The 18,020-nt window shown below is 44.8% G+C and overlaps 1 protein-coding gene across 2 annotated transcripts in view; it reads left to right on the forward strand.

Annotated features, from left to right (window-relative positions):
• The window catches only part of LRIG1 (leucine rich repeats and immunoglobulin like domains 1), a 94,933-nt gene that overhangs the window by 56,463 nt on the left and 20,450 nt on the right, over positions 1-18,020 (forward strand). For both annotated transcript variants that reach the window (XM_075095754.1, XM_075095755.1), the window contains exons 4-8: positions 4,690-4,827; positions 5,852-5,995; positions 8,279-8,422; positions 9,278-9,421; positions 14,443-14,586. In XM_075095754.1, the coding sequence (XP_074951855.1) occupies positions 4,690-4,827; positions 5,852-5,995; positions 8,279-8,422; positions 9,278-9,421; positions 14,443-14,586 (714 nt within the window). The remainder of the gene's footprint in view (positions 1-4,689; positions 4,828-5,851; positions 5,996-8,278; positions 8,423-9,277; positions 9,422-14,442; positions 14,587-18,020) is intronic.

Genomic DNA, 18,020 nt, shown 5'->3' on the forward strand with positions numbered 1-18,020 from the left:
CTGTAAGCTGACACGACATGAAGGCCAAGCATGTGACTTCTCCCTGCCTTCAGCCTCACTTCACACCAAACACTTGTGCTGCAGACTCCCAGCAGCCAAGGCAGCCTTAATTCAAGCTTTGTCTAAACCAGGAGGTTTTGTGCTGATTGTATTTAAATCAGTCCAACCAAAGCCCCTTGTACATTCCTGTGTGAGGGTCTGCTTGCTTTGATTTTCCGCTGTCAGCTTTCTAATGGGCAGCTGCTGAGGGGAAGTGAACGTGGCTCGAACAACAAAGGAGTGTGTTTGCACTGCTCTCTGCATCGATTTCACACAAGTAGTTTGAAGCCATAGTCTGAATTAAACTGATTAGTGTTCTCCAAAGGATGGGCTTGCTGCGCAGAGGAAGGTGAATTCTTCTCCTATTAGGTCTAGTGGAAAATGTTTCACAGCCTGTTTATCAAATAAATATTCACAAAGATGCTTCGAACGAGGAAACCCACTGGGATTAAAGTGTAACTTTACCTCTAAAATACAAGCTGAGATTCCTGGAAATGCTGCAAGCTTTTGACTTTGTGCCACCTGTTGTTTTCCTGCCACCCCCTTCGGCTCCCTCCCGACTTAGAGCAAACCCAAACACGCTTCTGCTTCGCTGGAACATTTTGCTTGTTTTTCTGTCTCGCAGCAGCCTGGAGGAGTGCAGAGCGTGCGTTTGCTTCCTGATACGGTCCTCACGGGCTTGGTTCAGCAAAGAGCTGGCTGAGGTTAATCCTAATCTCCTGTAATCCTGAGGGGTCTATTCAAAAGCGGTGCAAAGTGCAAGGGCTGAGAGGCTGCAGTACCTCGGGGTGCTGACCAGGGGTACAGGCGGGTTAAGCAGCAGTGGCTGGAGGGTAGTAGCTTCCCTCAGCTCTCCTCTCCCTGTTTGCAGCTGTAGCTGGTGCTGACCTGAGGGTGAAGCAGTTCCTGAACAAGCGCCATACATATACACACAGCTCGCAGTGTCAGAATAATCCATGGCTGACTTAGAGTTACCTTAGTTTGGTGCTAAGATGTCACAGTTCGAGGCCTGCGTTAGCTGCAAATGAGGTGTCTCTGGGAATGAGGTTGGGTATGAGCTGGGAAGTTTAACTGTTTTAGTCAGATTCTCCTGTATTCTTGATCAAACCCAAATGGAGTTGGATAGGCTCCTGAGTTCTTATGATTTTTCAGTTGGGCTGGTTTCACTCCAAATTCGTAGTCCTCAGTGAAGGCAGTCCTGCATCATCTTAGTCTGGTAGTACGTTCCCATACACATTGGTAAACCAGAGGTAGAGAGGGGTTAAGAAACTTGCCTGAGGCAGATGAGTCAGTGCCAGCTCTGGGAATAGAAACTAAGAGACTTGGCTCCTGTTCCAGGCTCTAATTGCTCAATCTCACATTGAAGCCCTGTAGTCCTACACTCTTGAGGTAACGCTGGCTGAAGTGAGGCAGGGAAAGCTGTTTCCTGGCCACGATGATACCTAAGGAGTAGGGAGAGGAAAAGACACCTGGAGGCAAATTGGTGGTGGAAGCACTGATAATTTGTGCTTTGAAACCTGGTTTTGGTAATTGGTACTAAAATCTGATCTGTAACCTTTGAAACCAACAAAGTGTAAACTAAGGAGCTAATTGGGAAAAATCCAGCCCTTTTCCAGTCGCTGCTAAAGGGGAGAGGCAAAGTCATTATGTCTTTTTTTCTGTAAAACACCCTTGCAGTGAGGTTGGGAACAAAGGCATACGAGCTGAAAGGGTAGAAGTAATAATAGGAAGGGTTAAATCACATTTCAGGTCTAACTGAAAGAATGAAAAATAAAATGTAATCAACCTAGTAAAAGGTTTGGATGATGTTGAGTTCGTATCACATGCTGTGTATGGGAAAAGTCAGCCGGGTTGGTTTTGTTTGAAGTGCAGTGCTTTGAGAGGGTGCAGTGCTTTGCAGCAAACTGTCTGACATTCCCCAGCTGGGACTGGCCGGGGATGGTGTTTGGAGCCGAGAGTTACGTTTGGAGTCAGCCCATGTTTGAAGGAGACGGAGGGAGGGAAAGGAGCCTGTTTTTTCCTGTGTGAAATAATGCATCCATCTAATCTGCCAGCTGTAGCACGTAAAAAGCAAGAAGCAAACGGACAGAAGTCACCTGGAAACTGCAAACATGGCTCAAAAAATAGTTCCTTCCTGTCCTTTTCTTCCCTTCTTAAAGTTTGTCTTCTGGGATGGGCTGGGAGATCTGGCAGGCAGACAAACTGTATATATGTTGAGCAACTAAAGCACAGAAATATTAATATTCCAGAAAAATAACATTGGCTTCTGAAAAGCACTTCATGTCCAAACTCACTCTGTGCTCTCACTCCCTTGCCGACTTTGCTGCCTTGTGCAGGGATTGTCAGGTAATTTATAGATCCTTCATGTTCACTTGTACAAGCCTTCATTTCCTGTTAATTTATGGCCAGATTCATCTCAGCCATCACAGCCTAGATGAGATCAGAGTTGAACTCACAGCCCCTGCTTCAGCAGAGCCCCGGAAAACATGCTTGGGGTTTGCTTTCACTTGTGTCTGTGTTGAGGTACTTTCCTGAGTCAGGGTCACACACACATTTAATGGACTCTCTTCTTTTGAGGAGGAAAAAAGATTGAAGCTTTTGAACTTGCTGATTCTGCTAATCAAGTTCCTTGCAAAAGAAAATAGTCCTTAGGGAAAAGAAATCCCCCTCACCCCATGTATTTAATTTATGGAGGTCACAAAAATCTGCGTATAGTGAGGTTTCTGGTATTTTAGTCTCACTATAGTATAAATTCACTGGAGCTCTGTCTCACTGTGTACCATGGATGTGAAAGTTCAGTCTTTATTCCTAGTCGTAAATGAATATTGGTCATTTGGATAGTAGCCATATCATTGCCTTTTACACACTTTGTGGTTGCAGAGACCTCTGTGTGTGTAACCCATAGAATAACCAGTTTGGGGACATAAGTTAATGACTTCCCTTTGATTTTTCCTGACACCTTTTTGCATCAATTAGCAGTGCGTTGCTATAGTGGTGTAAAGTTCATCCTTAGTGATTTGTGAGCCTGCACTGAATTAATTAAGTAGCATTTAAACTCTTTAGTCAAAGCAGCATTTCTGTGAATGTTTCCCCAGTGTAAGCGAGGGTCATGTGCTGGCTGTTTAAAGGGTGAGTCTCCAGAAAGAAAACCAGAAAGCAAATGGTTCTGGGGGATGCAGTTTTTTACCCTCTTCCTGTTACAGACACCAGCAAATGTGGTGGTGGAACAATCTGGTTTTAATAACAGGGGAGGGTAAAGGAGTGGATCACAGTGCAGGGAGCAGGTCCCTTGCTGTGTGCTATTGGTATTTTCTTCTCGGGGGAGAGGTTTTCTTTGAAAGGGGGGCTTACCTGAACCCCTGGGAGAGCCTGAATGGGGTTGAGGCTGGAGAAGATGGGCTCCTAGACACCCAACAACATCGGTGCCTGGACAGTTGTGGTCGGCTCATCCCTCAGTTTTTTTGTTTCAAAGAGCTGATGCTTTGTTGGGAGAGCTGGGACACTCTGGTTTACATTCAAGAGTGCTTTCACTGGCTGCTGTCTCTTCTTCTGGTTACCCAGTCTGTAGCCGGCGGGATTAAGGCACAGTACTTGTCTGAACTCTCTCTGCTATCTCTTATTATTCAGCAAGTTCTCAAGTGTCTGTGTTTGGAGTGCCTTACTCACAGCCTTGCCAGTAATATCAGTGACTGGTCTAAATTAACATCAGGCATGTGCTTTACTTCTTGTGACTAATGCGCAATGTATTTTTTTAATTGGTTACTGTTCTCTCTACTGATTCAGGCCAGAAAGGCGTCAGAGGAAGGGACTCGGGGTTTTTTAGACAGACCTTGTTGAGTACAGATGAGGTCTGGCGATATTTAACTGTTTGATGGCTGTGGAAACCCTGAGGACAGCTTGTAGCACCTTCTCTAAAGAAAAACATTAGACTGAATCCTCCAGGCTGGTGTTGGTAAAGCAGTGAACACAGGTGATCATTACAGGCTCTGATCCTGCGGTCGGTGCTTGGGCAGAGCACTGGCACTGCAGAGTTGTCCTAATTGCACAGTGGGACAAAGGCAGCAGAAGATGAGGAAACGTTTGCAAGCCCTCTTACCGTATTTCTGTGCATTACAGTCATTGTAACATGTTCAAAGCTGGGAGTTTTCAGAAGAATCCTAAGGAATTAAGGAAACAGTGTTTTGTAACTTTTGCTGAGATCGTATTTACTTATGTTTCCTGCTCTGCAAATCCCATCCTCTGTGTAAAACATTGGCTGGTTGCTTAAACCATTGATCAGCACTCCTTGCCTGCAGGATTAAAATCCAGCCCTCACATGTAACAAATCCATTCTGGAAGTGCAGGCTTGTAGGAGACCAGCCCAAATTACTGGAAGGAAAACTGATGAATGGAGTCAATAGTTCTGTAGAGGGGTAAAAATCTTGTACCATACCAGAAAAAGTGCCTCAAAGCTCGCAGATACCTGTGAGCTAGCCTCTGTGGCCGTAGGAGCACATGGGGATTAGGGAAGATCCCTCTGGTGTGGGTTTCTCCTCGAACAGCTGTTGAAGAAGCACCGTTAGTCCCTCAGCGTGTGAATATCTGCAGCTGCAGACATTCTTTCTCTTTTAAGAGAACTAAATTGTGTCCGTTTCTCTTCCTGACTTTCAGGCATCACAACAGGATCCGCAGCATTGAAGCAAATCAACTGAAGCCCTACGTTACCCTGGAAACGTTGGACCTGAGTTTCAATGACATCACGGAAATCCGAAACGGCTGCTTTCCACAGGGACTTCACATAAAGGAGCTGTGAGTTTTTCTTGTTTGGAACAGCTTTTGTTGAGTTACCACAGCAGAGAAAAGGGCCTCAAACCTTCTTTAAAAGATGGAGAGGGAATGAACATACAAAGTATGGGGTTATTCATCAGGATTTTAAGTATGAAGGAGAATTAGAAGGCAGCACGTTGTCCCTACTGTCAGATTGTTTTTTGAGTTCTGTCTTTTTGGTTTCTGATGTATCTGTAAAGAATGCAGCTTATTATTAATTGTGTTGCATAGGAATGTTGCAACAGAGAAAAAGTATCCTGCTTCCTTCAGGTATGGGTGTCTTTACAGCTTGAAACCTAGAAGCCAGAAGAACTGTCTGTGTCTCTTCCCCAGTGGGAAGCGTATATATATGCTGTTTCCCAGATCAGCCCATGTGCCATCTGGAAGAGGGGAGGGGGAATGACTAATACACCATTAAAATGGCTACTGAATGTTAAGAACAGAAATCTCTCATTGGCTATTTGAAGAAAACCAGCGGTTAAGAAGAATAACGTCTTCCCAGTAGAGATTTTTGCCTATTCAGGGAAACATAAAATAATCTGCATTTTAGGTACCTTCAAAGAGGTACAGACAGATAATCTCCTTGCAGTAAAGTTTGCACCAAAGTTTCTGCCCCTGGTTGTGGGAGGATGTAAGAGAGTGGTGTTGTGATGTTTGCCTGTTCCCTTGTAAAAACAGCCTCTGTGGCTAAGACTAGGGTCTAGATAAGAAAGAGCCCTGGGACAGATGCTGAGGGAAAAATGGGGAATGAACACTGGAATATTCTCCAGTTTTTGGCTTCCACTCCCAATTCCCTTGGTGAAGTAGGAGGGTATCAAGGAGCTCTTGGGATGTGCGCAGCACGTTCATCACATGGCTCTGGGAAAGGCACTGTGCTCTTTGTGCAGCCAGAATTCCAACTGAAGTCACCTCTGTAATTTCACCAGCCTGTCTGGAGACCAACCAAATGCTGATAAAGGGGGATTTCTGACAGAACTGTTCATTTTTCTGCTGTGATTTATTGCAGCTACCTGGGGAGCAACAGAATCAGCACCCTGGAGCCTGGTGCTTTTGATAGTCTGTCACGGTCCCTGCTAACACTTCGTCTGAGTAAAAACAGGATCACTCAGCTTCCTGTCAAGGCGTTCAGGCTACCCAGGCTAACACAACTGTGAGTAGAAATGTGCACTTTAATTAAGCTCAGCCACACTTTATGGAGACAAAATGACCCTGAGGATAAACACACCAAATGCCACCCTTCCTCACCTGCTATCTATAAAACTTAGAATACACTATGCAGTAGCCCTCTGCCAGCACCTAGTAAAACATGTTGGGAGAAGATCCTTTTTGTCTTGCAGCTATGGGCTTTTCAGGCCATTCTTTTGATCAGGTGTGTGTGGGGGGGATGCTGCAGCAGACATCAGCGTCTTGTGCACTTGACAGTGTAAGACAAATCCATTCCCTTAAAAGCTGCTGGTGTCTGTGGCTCAAGAGAGATTTGGAAGATGTTTCTATTGCAAGTGACAGAGCTCAGCTACCATGTTAGTTTTTAAGACCACACAGGTATCTTTATGTGGCAATAAAAAAGTAACGATGGAAGGTCGTTAAAACTGTGCAGTGATACTTGGGCAGAGAAAATAGGTCTCTAGATGAGTTAACACACACATCATGGTTGTTCTGCCTGTGGTCCGTGTGGCAGGAGCTGCATGGGGACACACAGACACCTGCAGCTATAAATATCCTTTATGTGTGAAATAGTAGTACTAATGGTTTAGCTTTCCCTTCTGCTGTTGTTGGAGAAATGGGTCTAGCCTGAGGCCTTTTGCAGTCTTTCCATCAAATTTGATAGGCAAAGGGTCAACCTCTGCCTGTTAACATAACGTCCACAAAAACTGTTGGAACTCACACCTCTAAATGGCAGCTTCTTGACTGAGAGACAAATCTAAGGCCAAGGTGTGTCTAAGGAATGGGTGTGCATTTGCGCTTGCGTACATGTAGGGTTTGTATCCAATTTGGGATTGAACAGTTTGACACAATAGCATACGCATCTTAAGTCTGTCGCCTCTCATTTGGAAGTTACTGTCCATTTACTGAGAGCTTGTAATCCACTGTGTCTGCATCATGTGCAAAACTGGAATAAAAATGAGGGTCAACTCAATCTGTTCAGGAATGGAGTTTTCACTGAAAGTTGGAGAAATTGGTACTCTGTAAGAGAGTCTCACAGCTGGTTGTTTGACCCTATAGATAAACATGAATGGACTGCAACTTATACAGACTTGATGTGTTGTAGGATTTGTGTTCAGTTCTTTTTCTGGCAAAGCATAGTTCACTAATAGCTTGGGAAGTGCAGTAAGGCAAGAGTCTTTAGGCCTGCAAACTTTTTAATTGCTTACTTGACTTTAATTGCACTCGAGTGCAAGTTCAATGTTGTTTTTTTAGGCAGTTAGAAAGTAAGCTTGAAGTTTCTACGGCTTCCTCATCTTTTCCAAAACAAGTTCTGATGTTGTAACCTCCACCATTTTCTTCAGTACAAACCCTGAATAGGGAACTTACCCTTAGGTTAGTCTTGTACGTGCAGAAAGGTATCCATTTTAAAAGTTCTATCTTCAGCTTTAGTGCATTGCGTCAATGAAGTTTTCCCCTGACTCTATGGAACTGAGTTTTCACCTAGTATGTCTGGGTCTAGCAATCCATGAGACTGTTTGATATGGGTTGGTAAAGCGTGCTGTGATGATGTTCATATTTCTATTCAGAAATAAAGGTATTCCCAAAATTTAGTCCCTCCCCGCCTGCAGCAGGGGGGAAGAAAAAGAAATTTAATGAACCAAGTGGGAGATCTTCGTATACACAAAATACTATGACTGCCTTGTTATCGGAAATAACTTGTTTCACTCTCCATTAGTTTCTTATAATAGGAAAAAATGTGAAATTTGTCAGGGGGAACTGAAAGCTTTACTTTCAAACTTAGCCATAAAATTTCCTCTTGGGCTCACAGTTCTTACAGCACCCACTTGTTTCAGAGCACATTTTTACTGGGCGATTACAAGGCCTGTAAAAAAAAAAAAAAATCTGTGTAAGAGAAATAACGCTGATGTTTAACGCTACTGGTTCAAATGGTGTCTCTGCTTGAGTGAAGATGGTGTGTGAAAACTGATGAAAAGGATAAATGGCTTAAAAGAAATGTGAGAGAGGAGGGATGAAGAGGAATTGCCGCACTGTCTCTGTTGTTTCTCTATAGTGAAAGTCTGTCCCAGGGTGAGTTTGTTTAAGCAATCACACCCAGCTGACTTCCCTGGCTAGCTCTGGGATTGAAAGTTTCCGGTGCGCTTCTGCTCTCTCCTGGGAACCGTTGACAGAGGATTTGTTGGCATTGCTGTCCCCATTGTATGCTGTACAGATGATTCCGTGAGAAAGGACTGGGTTTAATAAACTTGTACGGCCTTGGTGATTTTAGGGAGCTGAACCGGAATCGCATCCGCCTGATTGAAGGACTGACGTTCCAGGGACTGGACAGCTTGGAAGTCCTGAAACTCCAGCGCAACAACATAAGCAAATTGACTGATGGGGCTTTCTGGGGTCTAGCCAAGATGCAAGTTCTGTAAGTTGGAGAGATGGGCTCTTTTCCCTTAAACAGCCTGGGCTTCACCTGCTATCTTGTCCTTCTCTGCATTTTAGCAAGGCCTCCCATCAGAGACCTGTGGGCACCTGTGCCAGACCTCATGCTTCTTTCTATGTCCTGTATGCACAGACCTCTGCCATGCTCTAGCAGCTTCTGTTTAGTTGACCCACAGCTTAGTAAAGCTCACTGCTTTATCAGGTGTTCAATAAAAAAAGTCCTGTTTTTCAAGCTCTGGCAGTATTCCTTTGAAAGTTTGTCAGTTTGAACTTTCAGTAAGATCTCAATTGGTCTTTAAATAAAAGCTCGTCTGGCTTCTGCAAATTTGTTTTGACTGATACGTGGAAACTCTGTGTTGCAGACCTGATTATTCTGCCTCTTGGGATACCTAGAAACGAAGCTGGCCTATCTCAGTGATGTGTTCTTTCCATATGAGAGAACAAACTGAATAGTCATTGCAGAGAAATGCTTGAAACTTCCAACGTGATTGGCTTTCAAGTGTGTTTGCAAGGTCACAAGCGATCAAGGCAGCATGTTTCTGGACGCTGCTGTCGCACAACTGAGACTCTGCAAATACAAACTTGAATGGGATGCTCTAAGCCCAGTTTACTAGCTGTGGAGTGTACCTCTGCAGTCACAGCTCATCTGGGTATTTCCTTTGTGTTGTCCTTCAATTTCTATCCTTCGCTTGCACAAGAAACGCCAACATGTGCCTGTATCCACATGGGTATGTAGAAAGGTGTGTAGGACTGGCTAAAATCCGAATTCTTGTTGGAAATCCTTCAGCATTTGACCAGTCTTGCTTATCTGTCAATTCCTTCTGATTTTTCTCCACAGCCACCTGGAGTATAACAGCCTGACAGAAGTAAACAGTGGCTCTCTCTATGGCCTTTCATCTCTGCACCAGCTTCACCTCAGTAATAACTCCATATCTCGCATCAATCCCGATGGCTGGAGCTTCTGTCAGAAGCTGCATGAGCTGTAAGTTGGTTTCTGTTGTGGTTGGCTGGGCAGGGTTTGATGCTAATGTAATGTTGGCAGCAAAGGGGAGTGAGGTTTCTTCCCAATCGGCTCCTGCTGTATCAACCTATAGAAATTCAGGAACTGCAGCCTCCTTAGTGACGCCCTTGTTATTCATGATGTTACGACCTTCAGAGCACCTGATTAAAATATGTTTGCACCAGAAACAAAGACTAGAACCCACTAAAAGTAGACAGTGCCAAAAGACCTGGAGAGTTTGTGATCTGCGGCTTGCCAACGCTTTTTAGCTAGGTAGTTACAAGACATGCACGGCTTGCCATATAATGACTGTACAGCCTGAAGGAAACTTTGTTTTATCCTCTGTATTTACGAAGAGAAGAACAATCATGTTTTTAACCAGCAGAGATTTGGCCCTTTAAAGGCCGTTCTCCTTGTTTCTCCTGTTTACACTTTACCCTTTCTGTAGGGCTCAGTTGTTTAAAAGTAAATACATTGACTTTGCTCTCCTGAGATTTCCAGCTGCGAATGCAGTCTCTTTGATAAATATAATAAAGCCTTGCTGCTGAGGACAGCCCCACAAAGGGTGCCTTTTGGGTCTGTGGCACTGCTTAATGCCTTTTTGAAGAGACACACATGGATGCTTGCAGTATTTACAGAAGTAGCTGTCATCCCCTCGGTGGGACTGCGGAAAGATTCACTTTTTTCTTTGGAGAACTTGACACATGTGGTTAGCGGAACTGTAATTCATTCTGCTTGGTGCTCAGAAATCTCTTGCTAAACATTGTTAGGGATTCTCCTATCCACCAAAAAGCAGTATGGCAAAGCAGCTTCCTGCTTTCAGAGGCCTCACTCTGGACTCAGGCTAAAGGTCGGTATCTGCCTACCCAGCTGTGAGTCCCTAGTCTTTTGGGATGTGGATTCAGAGAGAGGTGGACATGACACGTGTCCTTCCTTTAAGTTTAACAGCTGTAGAATTAACGTGTTAGCCCAGTGACCAGCTGTGATCTTCTGTTGAACCCACATTATTCATTCAGATGTGGATTTGGGGGGGCACAAGTAAATATTTTAATTTTTTAAAATTAAATACATATGTGATTGTTTAATTACCTAATATTTTGAACTGCTGTAAAACTGCCCATGCCTTAAAGGGCTCATTTGCTTGGCACAGTGCTGTAGACAGCTACAGTTTCTTCATGTGCAGATCCTCAAGTGATATTTTACTAGAATAAGGCAGTGTCAATGGAGAAATCTTCAAGGCAGCAGATCAGAATCGACACCGTGTTCCGTCTGTGGCCTGCTTAAATCTGAAGCATCAAGAAAGGGGAGTCTGCCTTCTTGGGGGACTCAGAGTTGGATCCCTGGGATCACCAAATTCAGATCACTGCACTGTCCGTGGCACAGCTCTGGGAGCTTTCTGCTGTCAGGAACCCAATATCTGGTACCTGTGTTGAAGCTTTATTTCAGCCTGGATTCAGATGGGATGGGTAAGCCCCGTCTGCATCTTGCAGAGCTAACATCAGCACTCTTTTAGGGAGAACTATGCTTGTCATTTCTTCCTGATATTGTCTTTGCAAACCCTCGAGGTTTAGATGGGAGGTTGCACATCATGCAGAGTCCTTTACCTTTCAGTAATGGATTAGGATCTCTTGCCAAGAAGTAGTGCTAGCGGTGAGCTGTCCTGGCTTAGAGGCCATCTTCTGCAGAAACCCAGTGCAGGACTCAGTTGCTCTGGTGCAGAACAGGGTAGATTTGGAAAACTTCTGGTGGTATGAGGTAGTAGGAGCCACCGGGGCATGCTTGGCCTGACAAACAGGATTGCGCTAAGAGCGTGAGGCCAGAGACGACATTAGCTGAGATTTGAAAGGCGATTATGTGGGTGTTAGCAAACATCTCTGCAAAATATCACAAGCTCTTGCAGGTGTTGCCTTTAGGGTAAGGGTGCTGCAGGGAGCCATCAGATACTCCTAACTGAAACTCCCACAGCCAAAGAGTTCTTGTAGGAGAGTTCTGCTCTGAAAGTGAAGGGTGAGGAAAGGAAGGACTAGATACATCTAGACTGCCTCCATGTACTTCTTTCAATGTGTATGTTTCACTCCTTATTAAAAGATCCTTGCTCACCTCCCCTATTGCTAAATCTACTGGGTTTCAGTTATCAGAAAACACTGTCTCTGGTTGTACAGGGAATGAATTTCAAAGTCCTTGACCCAAGAAATAGAGGTGGGCAGACCCCTGTTTATCTGTGCTAAGGAAGGAGGCGATCATCTGAAGGATGGGCTGTCTCTCCTTCGGTTGTTGGGAAAAAAACGTGACCCCAGGGCTCTGGTCTGATCTAAAAGCTAACAAGGACAGAGAGCTCTTGGCTTGTTATGGGCATGAGAAAGGGCCGATTGTATTCACCAGTCAGGTGCTAGGCCATCAACATCATGGAAAAATCCACAGTGGGAGCATAGGATTTCATCAGAGGTGAACGATGACTTGGCTGCTGGGTCTTTCTTTTCACTTTTTACCTATAATTTGGTCAATGGGAATTAAATGTGTTAGAGGTACCTGTTCCAGAACTGGCTGGCAGCAGGAGCCCCAGTTGCACGACACGTTTCTGGTTAACCCCTTTATGCATCACTGTTGACACGCTGCTCTGTGTGCTGCTCTCCCATTTCCTCACCAGGCCAAAAGGGCTGTGTAGACAAACATTTCCATTTGTTCATTCCAGTAATTTCTCACTGGTAGAGAGATGAGAAGGTAGGCGAAGCAGCAGAGACCTCTCGACGCAGATAATCCAGACTGCTGAGGAGGGGAACACACCGGTGTGCACATTGGCCTGTCCCGTTGGGAGGAAGCAGGGCCCTTACATGTTGAAGGAAGCCATTGCCAGGTGCCTGAGCTCCTGAAACCTTCCATGTGGCTGCAGCTATTGAGAGCCCTCTAAAGACTGCTGCTGTCAGTCCATCTTGAGGTGATGTCAGGAGAAATGGAGGGGAACGTGCCTTCACTAGTTGTGGCAGTAACTCTTCTGTGTAGAATCAGAAGGAATTGTTGGGTTTTGTTTTGGGTTTTTTTTTTTCCTCAGCCAGGTTTAGGGTTACTTCTGAGCATTTTTATTTTTTTAAAGCCAAATTCTTTAATCGCAGGTGAGGACATAATTTTGACCGGATGCCAGTTCTTCATAACTAACACTACAACTTCTTTAGGAATGAAAAAGTATGTTGTCCCATACCTTCTTCAAACTCATTAATCTTTGCTGTATTTTTTCCAAAGCTTGTCCTCTCCCCACTCGCACAGCTAAAAGATAGGGAGCTCATTTGCCAAGTAAATGGCACTCTCAGTACTTCAGAGTACGTGTCTGTTTTGACTTAAGTTTTGGCTTTGCAGTGACTTTCATGCAAGCCCTGGACACATTTTTAAGCAGGCTCATTAACAGGCAGTACTAGAAGGAATCTGGAGGTTTGGAACTCAGTGAGATTTTTTTTTTTTCTTGTTTTTTGTACAGTGAAGGATTTCAGTGCTTGTGTGTTTCAGCTGTGTTTCAGCTGCATAACTCCACTTTTTGAAAAGTTTAGCAGCAGCCCAAGCCCTCGCATCCTTTGAAGTGACTTGTGTTTCCAAGTCACTAAGGTATTTTTGAAAATGCTGTGCAACTGCCCCTTGTAGAGAGATAAGCTTGAGAAAATGTGAGTAGTGGCATGTAGGTGAACGCCACTTTTTATACCCCACGTGTCAGTGTGCAGGCAACTTAAAGCTGAGGCTGTTGCTGGTCACACTCACCTGCCGGTAGCTCTGCAGGGCTTTCCCAGCTGCAGTGACATCCAGAGGTAAGGAGGAATATACTCGCAGCAGGGAGCTGTGGGTGGATGCTGCAGGCTAAAGAGCACTGACCGGTGACTCTGCCTTCTGCTACCCCAGGAGGTCCCTCGCTTGGCAGCCAAGCTGGCCTTCAACAGCAGCAACGTGCAGCTTTACTCCTTGCATAGAAGGTGGTTGCATATTGTGTGAGGTGTGTGCAGTGGCTTGTAGCTTCCCATGCCCTGCCCTTGGTGTCAAATCTCAGAAGCCTCATCTGTACCCTAGCTGGGAGAGAAAAACAGCTTTCTTCCTACCAGCTTCCAAACTGCAGCAGGGGTAGGACTTAAAAAAAAAAAAAAAAAATCTCCAGAACGAGAGATAATACAGGCAAGGGGAAGAGAAGGATGGAAAACTAGGGAAAAACCAACCCTCCAGTATTAGTCACTTGCAAGTGGAGCGGGAGGGAAGGCAGCTGGTTTACAATAGATACCTCCCTCCTGTGCATGAAAGGAAACATTCAATTGTCTTGTGGTGAAATGCTTCTGGCTCTCGACTGGGGTGGAGCAGGCTGTGAAGACACCCACACCCAGACGCCTGGGGCTTGCTGTGCACAAGTGCAGAACGATAAGATACCTCCTAAATACACAAGTCTGGACCCTGCCAAGAGCGTGTGTGAACTTCCAAAATCCATCTGTTTGACGTCACTCTCCCCCTTGCAGAGCGTGGGGAAGGAGGGGACTGCTTTTTCCTCTAGGCCGTAGAGGGAGTCCAAATGGGAGCGAGGATTGAACACAACCAGGACTGATGCCTCAGTGTTACCTGTACGTCTGGGGACTGAGGAGGGGTGGTGCTGCCAGGCACTAACTTAGCTGTGCAGACCATGGAGAAAGAGTAGCTTCTCCCTGCTATAACTGACAGCATCCATATTAGTTCACTGCTCTCCTTCACTTCTGGAGGAGCCTCCCTCTGTTGCCCCTACAGAAGACTTCCCTATAACTGGGTACCAGATGCTTCCTGCTCCCTTAGGTCATCCAGGCTGCCTGGATGAGTATCTTTTGTGGGAATATTTGCAGACTGCAGTCTTATTTCCTAATCAAGCTATTATGTATCCACCCAGTACACCTTGCCTCTCGTAAGGTGGCTGTGGGAGGCAGGTACTGGTTGGCACAGAGGGGTTTGGAAAATACCGGTTGGATTGACAAGGGCGGTTGTTTGTTTGGTTTTTTTTTTTTTCCCCTCAGAATACTCTCTTACAACAACCTAACCAGGCTGGATGAGGGAAGCTTGGCAGACCTTGGGGGACTGCACGTACTACGACTGAGCCACAATTCCATCAATCATATTGCAGAAGGTGCCTTCAAGGGACTCAAAAACCTACGTGTCCTGTAAGTTGCCCCCAGCTTTTGTCAGCTAATGCCTGCCTTCCCTACATAGTTTGTGCTCTGTCAAACTGTTCTGCTTTGCAGTTGCTTTGGGTGCCTGTGTCTTCAGCATCAAACTCCCCTGCACATTGCTTGGTTGTCTTCAGCAGCTGTTGTGTTTACCCAGCTTCAGTGAACTTGTATTTTTCAATTAAGAATAGTTAGGATAATTGCAGTTGGACTGCTCAGGGTTGTAGGGTGCTTTCAGAATAGAGGGCTTCAGTGTAAAACCAACGGAACACAGGACAGGATCCTGAATCTAACCCAGCTGAGCAAAAATCCCTGAGGTTTCAGTCCTTCAGCTAATAGCAGAATTTCTCTTGCTGTCATGTTGGCTTTAATTGAAATTCTTAGAAAAGGACAGTTTCTGTTGGGTCCTTCTGCACTCAGGTGGAGTTGGGAGTGATTCCTTCCAGTGACAATGCTGGAAATCTGAATATCCTCTCAAATAGGCTATCGAGCATTTTTGCGTGCTGTTACTTCTTTTTTTTTTTTTAATTGAATAATAGATATAAAATCTTGGGCTAAGATGGTGTTGAGAAGCAAAAACCAATGGCAAAACAGGGAAAATCAGAGGTTGGGCTTGGGGTCTGATTATACAAGAAGTGCAACAACACGTGAAGCTTCACCCAGCCTTGGGTCCAACCATTGGGGCAGGAACCTGCTACAGGTAGCATGAGAGTAAGCAGAAGTCTTTAATGCAGAATTGGGCTTACATGGGTCATGAAAAGTTCTGTTGCTGATTTTCATGGTAACCTCTGAACAACAACAAAGTTGCCGTGCTGTCAAGAGAAAAGTTTAATGTGCCCTAATATGAAATGGCAAAATGATCCATCCAGTGGTGGCTATGGCCATTTACCGGAGACTTTCATTTTAAAGTCACTGACGTGACATAATACCTGGAAATGTCACACTGGAAATGAGTTTCCCGTCTAGAAGATAGCAACTTCTAGGTTTTAGGGTTAATAGAGACCATTGGACAGATCAGTCTGACCTCCTCTGGGATGCCAGCTATAGAATTGCACCATTGCTACAATAGATTGAGGTACATATGAGCTTCCTTAGAAAACATCAGAAGATGGGGAATGCAGTTCTTTTGATTTTCCATTCCAGTAGCTGTGTTGCCTCTATCTCCCTTATTTGTACCTTCAGAGCTGCTACCTGCTGTCCTCTCTCCAGAGACTGCGGGCTCAGTGCCTTCATTTGGCACACCACGAAGTTCTCACAGTCTGTGTTATAGCACTGTCCAAGCTCCCGGGCTGGTTGAGTTCAGCAGGCTCATTTAATTCTTCCTTCAAAAGAAAAAAAAAAACCCACACTTTGATACTTTTATTCTTCTTCAGAAGCCCATTGTGGCCTGAGTAATTAAAAAGAAATGGGAACAGAAACATCTCCCCTCTTTACGGTACTTTTTTGCATCTTACTTGTTCCTTTATTGAAGTTCACAGTGAAGGAAGTGACTGGAAAGTGAGTTCAGGTTTTGTTGGCTTTTCTTCCTTTTTTTAAACTTAAGCCAAAGTCTTTCAGGGACTGGGCATTCAGAAACGGACTTCTCTGAGGCAGCTGTCAAGACCAGAACTAAAGGTTTCCAAAGAAAAATGGAAGGGAAGGGGAGCTGGTAGTTCTCTTTGCTCTGCAGTGAATGTGGAGCCTCTTTTATGTCTAAGGCCGAGGGGGAGGAGGAGAGGGAGTGTGTGAGCGAGCTCTAATTTAATAAGGAGAAAGGCCTATTGGGTCCTGCACCTGGTGAAAAAGACCCGAGCATGCTTTAATTATGGCCTATTGTTGGGGAGCCTTTGGTGGGTGTGAAACTGCTGAAATGTGGAGCTATTCAAATAGAGGTCAGGCCAGAGACCTCAGAGCACAATGATTAACAAGGCTGCGAGCATTCAAGCTCAGCCAGCCAGAAAGAATAGGAAATTGGCAACAGGGGCTGGGAGAGGAGTTTGAATACAAAGAGGGCTAGGCCAAAATACCCCACTCTTTTTTTTCCCTCTCTCTATTTTCACTCATTTGTTAAAAAGGTTTTTATTCCTCCTTTCTAACACTAAACCTTTGAGTTGCCTCTGGATGAACAAGCAATACCATTTTCCTTTCCTTTTTCAAGAAAACACAATGCGTGGCAGTCAATTAATAAAAGTGTGTGTCAGAGAGCTCCTACAGGCTGTTCCCACTTGTCTGTCTCTGCCATGGGAAAGGGTTTGCCTGTCCAACGACCGGTAGCCTGTGGTGGAATTGAAGAGGAGAAATGCCTGAGAAAAGGATTTGCCCCTAAAAGCCAAACAGAACAACGGGGCATTGGCTTGGCAACCGTAGGGGAAACGTAGAAACTGGGCTTCAAGGAGGATCCATTTGCTCCTGTCCCACTCAGATAGTGCTGAAAATGTCAGCACATCAAAGCATCTCTCCTGGACTTGTCTCTTATGCCACCACACCATTATGTGCACCCACACCCTGTGAGGATGTTGGGATTTTATCCATCCCTTTGACATAGACCTACCCGCAGATCACCCTGCCATCCGCAATGATGCTGGCTAAGGCCAGGGTTCCCCAGGGACAAGAGATTCAGGTCTCACGCTGAAGCCAGCTAAGAAACAGGAACTGTGGCTTTTGGCCATCTCCCTTCACATCTCCAGTCCACACACCAAAGCCGAGAAACAAGCGAGGGCCGCAGCCAGCTTAGGTACCGAGAACAGAAGTCTCAGCCCCATCTTGGCTGAGGAAAACCATGCCAGTATTGAAACTGTAGGATTTTTTAGATTTCCGTTCTCTTTTCGGTTATTGTGTATTTGTGCCGCGTAGCCCAGAAGCTACACTATGATGCCCTTGTCTGGAATGTTGCAAAATACAGGGGGCTGTGTTTTGGAAATATTTTTCTTTTTTGATCTTTATGTATTTAAACTGCAAATATTCTGATAATAATCTTCAAAAGGTGTGAAAGGAGTACCTAAGGGCTTCGAGGGTCATCTGGGTGGTTTAGTTGGCTTTGTTGTTGGGTTTTGCTAGGTTTTAAATCAGAGTGATGTAGCAAAACCAACAAAGCCTATTTATTTTTTTCTTTCTTTTTTACTTAACATTAGAAATGATAAATTTCTGGCTATTCATTGCTAGCTGGAATTAAAGCTAGGAGGGAAGGCTTTTTAAACAGACTGTTTAAACAGCTTTTGTGGATCTCTGTGTTTGTTCTGTGTGCTTGTTTTTCTTCAGACCCCTTTGACTCTTGTAATTGATGGTCAATTTGAAAGCTAACTCTGAAAAAGGAATTCTTGCTCTTTTTTTTTTTTTCTTAAAGTGGTTATACAGAGGGGCTCGTATAGTGATGATAGTGCTTTCCTTTGAGCTTTCAAGTTCATTGCCAGAAAAAAAAAAATGCAGCTTCATAGAAAATACACCAAGTC

Source organism: Phalacrocorax aristotelis, chromosome 6 (assembly GCF_949628215.1).
Source record: "Phalacrocorax aristotelis chromosome 6, bGulAri2.1, whole genome shotgun sequence".
Lineage (NCBI taxonomy): Eukaryota > Metazoa > Chordata > Aves > Suliformes > Phalacrocoracidae > Phalacrocorax > Phalacrocorax aristotelis.